Source organism: Nilaparvata lugens, chromosome 6, assembly GCF_014356525.2.
Source record: "Nilaparvata lugens isolate BPH chromosome 6, ASM1435652v1, whole genome shotgun sequence".
Taxonomy (NCBI): domain Eukaryota; kingdom Metazoa; phylum Arthropoda; class Insecta; order Hemiptera; family Delphacidae; genus Nilaparvata; species Nilaparvata lugens.
The window spans coordinates 5,836,182-5,849,389 of NC_052509.1; the positions used below are offsets into that span (position 1 = coordinate 5,836,182).

A 13,208-nucleotide genomic window follows, 5' to 3' on the forward strand; every position below is an offset into this window, starting at 1 on the left:
AACTGGTGTGTGCCTACCCTTAGTCATTGCAATTAGACATGTCTTCATAAGCAACAATGTGAAGTTTTGTGACTAAACGTGTCTTGTCTTGTCTTGACTAACTGGTGTGTGCCTACCCTTAGTCATTGCAATTAGACATGTCTTCATAAGCAACAATGTGAAGTTTTGTGACTAAACGTGTCTTGTCTTGACTAACTGGTGTGTGCCTAGCCTAATGCTGATAGTTTAAAGTGAATCTTACTATTGTTGACTTGACTGGAAACTTCCCCACTTCTACAATTCGATTTAATCTAAAAGTTTCTTCCTGCCCTTTTATAGAATTGGAAAGCTCGTTTACGTAAACTCATTTATTTTTCTCCCTCTCTCTTGATCACATTCTGCCACATGAGAGTTTCCCACCCTGTTTTTCATCGTCGTAAATGTGTTTCTTCTAATTTTCTCCTTCTGTTTCTTGTCTTTCCTCCTCCTTCCTCTTTTCTCCTCTCTTTTTCCATTTCCCATTATACGCCAGAAAGATCACAACATGCTTATTCTACTATGTGTGTGTTTTGCCTGCGTATAAGACTCTTTTATTCGGCACATAATGGAGATTTCTATTTTCTTTCTCCTGGGTAGTTTTCCTCCCCCATCTTGCCTCGCAGTTTTTCCCATTTCATTTGGAAAACTGGATGTCGCCCTGTGATGAGATGTTTTTCTGGTTTGTTTCCTTTCAAATCATTGGATGTCTCGGCTCCATTTCGCTGCCAAACTTCATTCTACTGATGAAAGACTTTCATCTATTAATCAGCAGTGGATGAGCATTTGCATTTTTCGCTCCTCGTGTCATTTCATTCCTGTTATATTCATAATACCCTTCTTATGCTTCATTCCTGTTATGTTCATACTGCCCTTCTTATAGTTCATTCGTGTATTTGGTTTGTGATTCATTCGTGAGTTACCAGTATTATCTAAAGGTGCCTACAGACTTTCGCTCTGCTCCGCAATCGTCGAGCAGATCGATTTATTTATTATTTATTTACAATGCAAATAACACTAATGTAATAACATTGAAAGATGAAATAATAAGGTAGTCCTTGTGTTATTTCTGTTCCAAATTTATAGATGACAAAGTCCAAGAATTTCACGTGTACAATTTTTATAAAATTTTGGTCCAAAATAAACATTAAAACTATAAATTTTGAATTTAGATGGCTTGAATTGATGAATTAATTAGAAATATTCCACTCAATTACCACTTTTAACGAATAATATTGAGTTATTTAAGAAATTTGGAACTATTCAAGAAACACAAACTCGTAAACACTAAAGCTCAGCTGAGCTTTGTGATTGATGATCGACCGGGGAGCAAGAGTGGAACGCGAGAAGAGCTAACATCTCCCGTAACGTTGATGATCGGAGCGATTGCAGAGCGCGTGCGGAGCGTGCGTGGAGCGATTGCGGAGTGAGTGCGGAGCGTGCGCGGAGCGTGTTGGAGGCGCGTGTATCTTTACGCACCTTTATATTCCATAGTATCTATAATATAAAAGCGAAATGGCACTCACTCACTCAATGAATCTCTCACTCGCGGAACTAAAAATCTACCGGACCAAAAACGTTCAAATTTGGTAGGTATGTTCATTTGGCCCTTTAGAGGCGCACTAAGAACGGATTTGGAAAAATTTCCAAAGATACGCCCAAAAACTGCGCTTTTCCAGCGTTTTCTCAGCTTTATCGAGAAAAAATGAACAGAAAATGTTCAAATTTAGTACAGAAGCTCAGCTAGGGTGTAATAATGTCGTGTTCGAAGGAATTTGCAATAATGTCAAAGATACGCCCAAAATTAGCGTTTTTTTTTTTTTTTGCTTTTTCTCAGATTTATCGAGAACAAATGAATAGAAATTGTTCAAATTTAGTACAGAAGCTCAGCTAGGGTGCAATAATGTCGTGTTAGAAGGAATTGCAATAACGTCAAAGATACGCCCAAAATTAGCGTTTTTCCAGCGTTTTTTTTTTTTTTTTTGCTTTTTCTCAGATTTATCGAGAACAAATGAACAGAAATTGTTCAAATTTAGTACAGAAGCTCAGCTGGGGTGTAATAATGTTGTGTTAGAAGGAATTTGAACGCCAAAGATACGCCCAAAATTAGTGGTTTTTTACATTTTCTCAGTTCTTTCATCAAGTAATAGACAGAAAATGTTCAAATTTGGTACAGAGGTTTGTTTAGCTAGGGTCTAAAAATTTTGTGATGAGGTGACTTTAATATTTCATCAAAGATACGCCCAAAATTAGCGTTTTTCCAGCGTTTTTTTTTTTTTTTTTGCTTTTTCTCAGATTTATCGAGAACAAATGAATTTAGTACAGAAGCTCAGCTAGGGTGTAATAATGTCGTGTTCGAAGGAATTTGCAATAATGTCAAAGATACGCCCAAAATTAGAGTTTTTTTTTTGCTTTTTCTCAGATTTATCGAGAACAAATGAATTTAGTACAGAAGCTCAGCTGGGGTGTAATAATGTTGTGTTAGAAGGAATTGCAATAACGTCAAAGATACGCCCAAAATTAGCGTTTTTTTTTTTTTTTTGCTTTTTATCAGATTTATCGAGAACAAATGAATTTAGTACAGAAGCTCAGCTAGGGTGTAATAATGTCGTGTTCGAAGGAATTTGCAATAATGTCAAAGATACGCCCAAAATTAGCGTTTTTCCAGCGTTTTCTCAGCTTTTCTGCGTTTTCTCAGTACTTTGACTTTCTGATGGAATGAAGCATGCTCAAATGAAAAATGCAGGCGAGCGAAGCGAGCCTGACGGCTAGTTATCTATATAGCTATATTATCTAGTATTCCATATATATAGTATTCTTATAGTTATCTATTCCATAGCATTATCAACTGGATCCTTGCATTTTTCCATTTTAAGCTCCGTATTTATCCTTCATTTTCATATTTCAAAACATAACTACTAACATGTCACCTGCTTTGTAGTTTTAACCCAGTTCTTATCGTATTATGATAATTGTTATCATGTCCCCTTTTTCCCCTATTCTCATATTGTATGGGTTCATTTTTATCATGTATCTTCTATGTATAAACTTATCCCGTAGCATAATTATCATGGAACTTCATATTTGATGTTCACTCACGGTTGTATCATAATCAACTTATTGCTTTCACGTCACTTATGCTCCAAACTCAGGTATGAATCTCAGCATGGAATAACAATGGAGTTTCAAAAATGATGAAAAAAATTATAAATCCATACTTGTATTTAATAGTAAAACAAGGATGGAAACTGATTTTGTCGAAGTCTCTATTCATATCTCATATTATGCCCTATCTCAGTGCTCTATTTATATATCCTTCTTACTCCTTTTCCTTGCTCCCTACCTTCTCATATCCCAAAATATAATTTTCTCCTATTTATCCCAATTTATAGTAATTAAAGGTCTGTATTGCTGTTACTTGAAATTTGAATTAACCTAAACTGTTTCGATTGAAATAACGACCATATCCTTCATATGGTTCATTAATACAAGGAAATAACTGTGATATGGTTATGAATTTGTTGAAAGAAATCATCATCAATACATATTTTACTAAACTACAATGAACAGTTTTCTTGTGCAATAGAATTTTTATTGTGTTGCATACAAGCATAGAGTAAAGATATTTAATTATTACTAGATTATTTTTGTCTCTGATACAAGGTACTATACGAGTAATATGCTTTTATCTTCCTTTAAAATACCCACACATAAAGCCATTTATTCAATTGTAACAAACAATTATTTGTCTACTCACAAAATTTGATTTATTATAAATCTTGCACACTTTGATTCTTCTGTATTAAATACTATCTATTGTATTACTTACATACTAACTTATTCTATCTAGCTTATTATATTCTCCTTTCTTATTGTTAAGTTGCAATTGTTGATTATCCTACTGCTTTTACACCATATCATTTGCTTTTTACTTTACTTTGCTATGTTTGTTCTAATCCTTCCTCATTCTCATTGTAAATTTTTCAGAACATTTTCAAAAATCTCTAAGAAGATGAATTGCATCAGTGATAATTTCCATTGAGATTCTTCAATTTCTGTTCAGTTTTGGAGGAATTAGTTTGTCGTTGAGTGTATTACTATCCGAAATTCACCACATCTTACAAGTCATTCCATTCCATTCACGGTATCTTTCCGATTTTGGATAATATTTTTCAATTTTCAAAAAATATTCTTCATATTATTTCTAAATTTGTCTCCAATCTGAATTTTTGAATTTGAAATTAGAATAATTATTTATTTTCGAGGCTACCTGCCTGGAGCACATTTCCTTTCTTTCTATTCACTCGATGTTTTTATATTCGGTACTTTTTTATTCTTTATTTTATTGGTGTTAGCAATAAGAATTTTATGAAATTCATTTTCAGATGCTCGAAATGTATATTTCACAACAAGGAATCCATACTATGGAAAACTTTAGTTACAGCCTTTTTAAGTTACATTGAAAATTTGAATAAATGTAACTTGTAGAGGTAAAACTTTATGCTTAATGTACATACAGTTTTCTGTTTCTTCGATTTCTTTGTTGAGAAAAACTATATTTGGAGCTTCTAAAAATGATAAAAATATGAATTTTTGCTCATAGAATTTAAGTTCTGGGGGAGTCATTTCAAGTAAAATTATGGTGCAACTATGAAATTGTTAATTTTCCAATTTTTTCAAAATCTCCAAGTTTTCAAAAAAAATCTTCTCGACCCATTTCGGGCCACCTTCTCGATCTCAATTCCTCAATCAATCATGTCATTTTGAAATAACTCATCCTCATTTAATTATTATTAAACGAAAATCCCAATTAAGTGATGTAAATTGTTTAATAATAATTGTTGATTATCCTACTGCTTTTACACCATATCATTTGCTTTTTACTTTACTTTGCTATGTTTGTTCTAATCCTTCCTCATTCTCATTGTAAATTTTTCAGAACATTTTCAAAAATCTCTAAGAAGATGAATTGCATCAGTGATAATTTCCATTGAGACTCTTCAATTTCTGTTCAGTTTTGGAGGAATTAGTTTGTCGTTGAGTGTATTACTATCCGAAATTCACCACATCTTACAAGTCATTCCATTCCATTCACGGTATCTTTCCGATTTTGGATAATATTTTTCAATTTTCAAAAAATATTCTTCATATTATTCTAAATTTGTCTCCAATCTGAATTTTTGAATTTGAAATTAGAATAATTATTTATTTTCGAGGCTACCTGCCTGGAGCACATTTCCTTTCTTTCTATTCACTCGATGTTTTATATTCGGTACTTTTTTATTCTTTATTTTATTGGTGTTAGCAATAAGAATTTTATGGAATTCATTTTCAGATGCTCGAAATGTATATTTCACAACAAGGAATCCATACTATGGAAAACTTTAGTTACAGCCTTTTTAAGTTACATTGCGAATTTGAATAAATGTAACTTATAGAGGCAAAACTTTATACGTAATGTACATACAGTTCTCTGTTTCTCCGATTTCTTTGTTGAGAAAAACTATATTTGGAGCTTCTAAAAATGATAAAAATGTGAATTTTTGCTGATAGAATTTAAGTTCTGGGGGAGTCATTTCAAGTAAAATTATGGTGCAACTATGAAATTGTTAATTTTCCAATTTTTTCAAAATCTCCAAGTTTTCAAAAAAAATCTTCTTGACCCATTTCGGGCCACCTTCTCGATCTCAATTCCTCAATCAATCATGTCATTTTGAAATAACTCATCTCCATTTAATTATTATTAAACGAAAATCCCAATTAAGTGTTGTAAATCGTTTAATAATAATTATTCATTAATTAGCATTTGAACAAATACAACTTCCAATTTATTTCCATCTGTGTCATCTCCAATTCATACTCAAAATGCTTCATATACTTTCTGCAGATTAATTTTAATTCTCGCTCTGCTACATTTCTTACAAGTTTTCAAACTTGAAAGCTTATGAAATCTTTCGAATTCTTCTATTGCTTTGAGAGCGTCTTTTTTGTTTGCTTAAATCTTCTTCTGCTGCCACTTAAAGTGTTATAAATATAGTCTAGCTTATATTTTTATTCTGTATAAAGTGCTTGTTAACGTTATTTATCTGAATAATATATAATATCCAATATGAATACAACAATATACGGGTGATTACAAATGAAATAGACAGTTTGAATAGCTTGTAGAGAATTTATTATTTAAAAGTTTAGATCATTACTTACATGATTACATAGAAGAATTCTTGAAGTTTTTATTGAAAATTTACAGATGTTCAATGTGTGCACCATTTGCAACACGACAGATATCAACACGGTAGTCAAATTCTGACCACACACGACTAAGCATCTCACGGTTAACTGTAGCAAGAGCATTTGTGATTCGTTGTTTAAGATCATCGATATCAACAGGAAGCGGTGGTACGAAAACTCTGTCTTTTACATAGCCCCACAAGAAAAAGTCGCAGGGCGTTAGGTCCGGACTACGAGGTGGCCACGGCTGAAACACAACGTTTTCCTCACTTGCACGGCCGATCCATCGTCTAGGAAGATGTTCATCCAGATACCCTCTGACGTCTAAGTACCAGTGAGGCGGAGCTCCATCTTGTACAAAAATGAAGTTACAACTATCTTCATGGAGTTGAGGCATTAACCATTCGGTTAACATGTCCAGATAAATTCTTCCAGTTACTGATGGTTCTTGGAAGAAGAAAGGCCCGTAAATTTTTTCACAAGATAAAGCGCAAAACACGTTCACTTTAGAAGAATCGCGTATATGCTGTACAGTCTCTCTTGGGTTTTCTGTTCCCCATACTCGTACAAGCCAACAATAGCCAGCAACAGTTCTACCAACATAAACTTTAAGAAATTCCCTACAAACCTATATCACTTACTATGTTGAAATACACCAGTTTAATTTTGTACAGGCTATTGAAGTTGTCTATTTCATTTGTAATCACCCGGTACTTTATACTACACGCTTTACAGAAACACTTGACTTCATAATAATAATATAATCGTACTTTCATAGAGATACTTTGTGAATAAACTTTTTACATTGAATTCTATAATATTGATTATTCTATAATATTTGTATGGTTCCCCACTATAACTCCAGTTGACTTGATGGATAAACTTATTTCATTCATAACATAAATTAATCTGTTAATCAAACTATATGTTTAATTCTAAAAGTGTTCAACTATTATTCTCTTTAGAATGCCCTATTTTGACTACAGTTTTGCAATAATTCAGTTTTTTTAAGAATTTTGTTGTTATAATCTCACTTCAATTGTTCATTTACAAGTAATTCAGAGATTTGCGGAGATGAGAGAAGTAATTTCAGAGTAACGCCAAAAGTTGCGCCATATCTTTGAAAGGGCTCCTCCAGCGTGATATTATCCTGTTGTGACTGACATAAGAATGAATGCATTATTTTTCTCGCCCATTGAAATATTAAATACTCATGAAACTCTTGTACTCCAATATGTGACAGAGAAAACTCTTTCTCAAATTATTCTTATCACTTTGTAGGCCTATATGTATTTGTTTTATGCATGCAGTGTAAATTCTATAAATCCAGATTCTCGATGTAATAATTTTTGATAGGCTGTCATATGAGCGAGAAAAAAATCATTGAAGGCTGTGCAATTGAATTGAAGTTGTAATTTGATCCCCTAAAGACTCTTCATTATTGAAATCGTTTAATTAATTAATGTTGAATCTAATAGGACCTAGCTTTCTTCTATTCCCTATAGAAGTTTATTCCGTGTTGATTTCTAGGTAAAATTCAATACATTTAAATTTATCAATACAGTCACGAATCATACAGCTATGATCGTGGGAGAGACAGGTTTTTAAGGCTGTGCAAAGGCTAAAAATAAACTTTCTACTGGTGATATTTTTCAAAGTTTTTCAATTTGTATATCATCAAGCTATCAAAATCAAAAAGTTTTCTCAGGAAAACATTTTTTTCGATCATTACTTTTCGAGATATGAACGCCTAAAGTTTGAATTTTTGGGACTGAACATTTCAAATTCGGTAAGAGATAAATCCATGAAATTCAGAGGAAAAATTCTTCTTGATTGAATAGAACAAAAATTATCTGAAAATATCAATTTAAAAAAAAATTATCCAATTTACTAAAAATGACCAAAAATAACTTTCAGGTGAGTTATTTTTGGTAAATTGAATAACTTTTCCAAAAATTGATATTTTCAGAACATTTTTGTTTTACTAGATCAACAATACCATGAAGAATCCATCCTCTAAATTTTCTCAGGAAAACATTTTTTTTCGATCATTACTTTTCGAGATATGAACGCCAAAGTTTGAATTTTTGGGACTGAACATTTCAAATTCGGTAAGAGATAAATCCATGAAATTCAGAGGAAAAATTCTTCTTGATTGAATAGAACAAAAATATCAATTTAAAAAAAATTATCCAATTTACTAAAAATGACCAAAAATAACTTTCAGGTGAGTTATTTTTGGTAAATTGAATAACTTTTCCAAAAATTGATATTTTCAGAACATTTTTGTTTTACTAGATCAACAATACCATGAAGAATCCATCCTCTAAATCTCATGGATTTATATCGTAGCGAATTCGAAATGTTCTGTCCCAAAAATTCAAACTTCAGTCGCTCATATCTCAAAAAGTAATGATTGGAAATAAAATGTTTTCCTGAGAAAACTTTTCAATTTTGATAGCTTGATGATATATAAATCGAAAAACTTGGAAAAGTATCACGAGTAGAAAGTTTATTTTTAGCCTTTGCACAGCTTTAAGCCTGTTGTTCCTTTCCCAATCATTCATAGTTGAGAATGATATTGTATCTATCAATTTATAAATAAATAAATGAATACATGAATAAATAAATGAATACATGAATAAATAAATGAATAAATTCAAGTGCACATAATTGAAGGTGAGTGTGGATGTGGCGTGTGACTGAGGAGCCCTCCCCCTTGAATTGTCGTGTGTGTGTATGTGCTGTACCATGTGTGTGGTGTGTGGTGGACTTAACCTAGTAGGGTGATGCTCGGTGGCAGTCTACAGAGACAGGTGAGCGTCATGTCGATGAATCTGAGCGCCAAACTGGACGAGCTGCAGCGCAGCGACCGCAGCACGGGGGTGCAGCTCGAGACCACCGTAGCCTTGTGCGAGATCCGCAGCCAGCTGCAGCAGCTGACGCGGAGTGTGGAGAGCTGTCAGAGCGAGGTGTCGGAGGTGAAGCGCGACATGGTCGCCATTCGCAGCGAACTGGACACCGTGCAACAGGTGAAGGAGGAGATTGAAGAGTTGCGGGAGTATGTCGATCGGCTCGAAGAGCAGACGCATCGGCGGAAGCTGCGTCTACTCGAACAGGTTCATATCCATCTATTCTTTTATTTTTGGTTGACTAGTATCTAGGATATGCTTGATAAGGTTCCCATCTATTAATTCTTTAGTTTTGTTGATTGATGCCTACCTTATCTTTGATTGACTAGTGTCTAGGATATGCTTGATCTGGATCTCATCTTTCAATGATTTGACCTTTGGTTGTGTAGTATTTTATTTTCTGCTTGATCTAGAAATCACACAATCAATCTTCGCTTGATTGTCTGGAGCCTAGAATACATGCTTAATCAGATTCCCATCTATGGCTGTGTACAGACTTACGCGTCACGAACACAAGAGAGGTGTGTTCACATTAGGTATCTTGACATTACGCTGAAATACGTCTTCGGAACCCATAGCCGTCCTATCTGCCAACATTGAGAGCTACCTCAGCGTTCACATCAGCTCTCATTGTTGCTACGGTACGTCTTTTGAAGACGTATTTCAGCCTAATGTGAATAGACTTAATGTGAACACATCTTTCTTGTGTTCGTGACGCGTAAGTCTGTACTCTGCATTTCAAAAATTTGATCTTTGGTTGTGTAGTATTCATTGTTGATCAATTTTTGCCAGAAGTTTCAAAGAATACAGTCAATTTTTGGTTGTCTAGTATGTTATCGTTGATCTCCTTATTTTAATATCAGTATTTTATAAGTATCCTTATTTCCCAAGATCTATAGTCTAAAAATTGTTAGTATCTTTGAACTGAGGAGCACGTTTGATATATTTAAATATATTTCTTATTAAATTTAACACTTTTATCAGAGATATTGTGGAACTTCTCCATATTAAGATAAAGAAAGGAAAAAAGAAAAAAGAAAAAAGATGTTCTCGAATTCCACTATAACATTTTTAAATATATGTAATGTACATGGATATTATTTTAATTATATTTTTCAAAACAAATGAATGTATTTAAAGATATTTCTCATTAAATACAGTAATTTGTTTTGAAAAATATAATTAAAATAATATCCATGTACATTACATAGATTTATGGGTAGATATACGCATCTGTCTCGAATGTGAGAATTTTGGAATCTCTATGAAGAGTCTTTTGATTTATCTTAACTCTCTATTGAAGATATTAAGAGGATGTACTTGAAAATTGATACAAATTCTAGACGATAATACAACTGGATACAAATACTCCATAGTTTCTTGAATTAAATGTATTAAGACTTCAAATCCTTCAGAAAATATTATCTGTGATAATTGTAGAATTTTAAGGGTCTGATTTAAATTGATTCTCTTGTATAACAGTCTGTTAGTTTTGAGATAAGGGATAAGGAAAGTTTAAAATTCAGTCAAATGATCAAATCTTGAATGCTCCTCAGTCAAAGACTTATGTAGTTTGAAGCATGGTTGAATTTGAAAAAAAATGTATTCAAGCCAATTGAATACAAAAATGCATGTGATAAATGATTTGCGACAAATAATGGAAAATAAAATAATATTTTTTTACCTTTTTCTGGTCTTGTCTTGGTTCCTCAATAACTGCAGTATTTAAATTTTGATTCTCTCCTTACCAATTTAAAATATTGTGAGAAATAAATCCTAAAATGTTTAAAGTTTGTGGTTATTTAGAAATTTTTCAAGAAGAAATTCACAACATTTTAGTAATTGTGTGAATTCACGAATACTTTTTTATGGAATAAACAATGCAGTGCTTTTCTATAATTTTGAAATTTTCTGGATAACCACTGCATATTATTATGATGGTAGTTTGTTGCCTGCTCTATCTTATATTTATTTGTATCAAGATTGTGATGTTTAATTCTATTTCAATACTCATCAATTCACTAGACAGATTCTTGATGTATTAATTAGTGTTGGAAAATATACTGAAGCCTCTCACGTAAATTTAATAAACGCTATTTATTATTAAGGTGATTTATTTCGTTGATTTGATAATGCATAAGTTTCCTAGAGGCCGATTTTTCAAATTTAAGTTGGTTCGTATTATCAATTTTTCAATTTGAAGTTTGAATTCAGTATTTGTTTATAGTTTTGAGTATATTATTCGAAGTTATCAGCTTCAATTAATTATTTTTCAAATAATTTGACCAATTTTGGAAGTGAGATGAATTTTTTGAATAATCAAACACATTTGTATTGCGGTTGTAAAAAGTATTCTATATTACAAAATGTGAGTACACATTTCAGAACAATTCAATTCAAGTCTGTCAAGTTCTAGTATATTGTATAAACTTGACGTTTTGAAAATATTGATATTCTTTTTGCAAAGCATTCTTTCTAAAATAAATTCCCAACTGTAATCTCACTTTCTAGTTCAGCCTTGGAATAATTGGATCGACCTACTCATGTTTTAGGAACAATAAAATGTTCAAAGACATTTTACGTAATTTTATGATCAGTAATTACTGTTGTAAATGTTAAGCTCCAATGCCACTTAGAAATCAGAACAGAAAATCACCCTTGGATTTGAAATAATCTAAATGTAGCCTACTCCATACATTATTGAATTGTATTGGTTGATCCAATATAAATAATAACTTAAAATGTATAATGCAGCACTTATAGAAAAAACTTGAAAATTGAATCAAGTTTATTTTAGTTTACTTTGGTTTACAGATAATTATCAAATGCTGCAGCATTCAATTGTGTGAGGTAAATATTATTTCAATTAAATAAAAATCAATATCATTTCATGTTTATGTGGTTATTACACTACTTGTTTTAATTTTATTTTCAATTTGTTTGTTCCAGTTTCCTGTTATTTTTATGCACGATGTTTTTCAAAATGGTAATGGATGTTATCTAAAACTGCTTTACATATTTGTGTATTGAGTTGTGTGTGAAATCGTTCTGCTTTGCTTGAGGAGCGTATTCAGTATTATTATATTGGGTTTTGTAATATTTATTTCACTCTACCTTGTTTCTAACTATGTAATGTATGTATTCTTTGTTTTTGTCTGTGAACTGTATTTTTATTTTTGCATGGTGCTTCTATTCGTGTGTCTATAACTATATTGTTGTCTTGCTTGTAAGTGTTGTTATATAATTATATCATGTGTCGTTGTCTCTATTCACTATTATAATAGTAACACTTTTATTTATTTGTTCTTAGTACTGATATTCCAATGTATAAACGTGTGTTTTGATTAGTGTCTTACATTGATATTGAAAGTATGAATCGTACCTACTTGAAGAAGGTTAAATGTTAACATTATCAATTTGATTACTGTAGATAGAATTTTCCAAGCTTCAAAACTATTAAACATTTACAAAAATTTAAATAACCATAAGTATTCCTCCCTCAAGTAAATCCAATGAAAATGTAACAAATATAATTATTGTTATAACAATTTTTCATTGTTTCAGAAATAGTTTTACATTAAATTACATTATTAATATTTATTGTCTCCCTAGTAGGTATTAGCATAAAACATAATAATAAAGAGAGTATCAATGTTTTCTCTGTGATATTAGCAGAGAGGAAATATGATAGCCAGGTTATTCTATGGTATTAGTTATCAGTACTAAGCTAGTTGTAAATCACATAAGCCTAATGAAGAAATTTGAAGGCGTATTTTTTAAACTATTTCTAAGAACGTGCTTGGATCTGGTTTGAATTTGGTTGCCCAGTGATCAACTGTTATAAATTTTCTGATTGGTTCCTGTAATTGATTGCTATAGGTACCTGATGACTGGTTGGCTAATACGATTTCAAGAATTTGTTTATGAATACAGCCCTAGATCATTCCCATATACAAGTGAATCATAAGAATTCCGTTTGAAAGTCTATTATCTGGATGAAACTGATTTACTATGAATTCAAATGTGCCATGAATGCAATTCAAATTCAAT

At 31.9% G+C, this 13,208-nt stretch overlaps 1 protein-coding gene across 31 annotated transcripts in view; it reads left to right on the forward strand.

Moving 5' to 3' along the window:
* The window catches only part of LOC111053621 (glucose transporter type 1), a 220,459-nt gene that overhangs the window by 140,411 nt on the left and 66,840 nt on the right, over window positions 1-13,208 (forward strand). For 16 of the 31 annotated variants that reach the window (XR_005571519.1, XR_005571520.1, XM_039429993.1 and 13 more), the window contains 2 exons: window positions 9,029-9,365; window positions 11,973-12,008. The exons of 9 other annotated variants lie outside the window; for them this stretch is intronic. Coding sequence is in view for 20 of the 22 variants with exons in the window: in XM_039429993.1 (XP_039285927.1) it covers window positions 9,029-9,365; window positions 11,973-12,008 (373 nt within the window). In the remaining 2 variants the exon portion in view is untranslated. The remainder of the gene's footprint in view (window positions 1-9,028; window positions 9,366-11,972; window positions 12,009-13,208) is intronic. 6 more of the 31 variants (XM_039429999.1, XM_039430001.1, XM_039430004.1 and 3 more) reach the window with 3 other exon arrangements.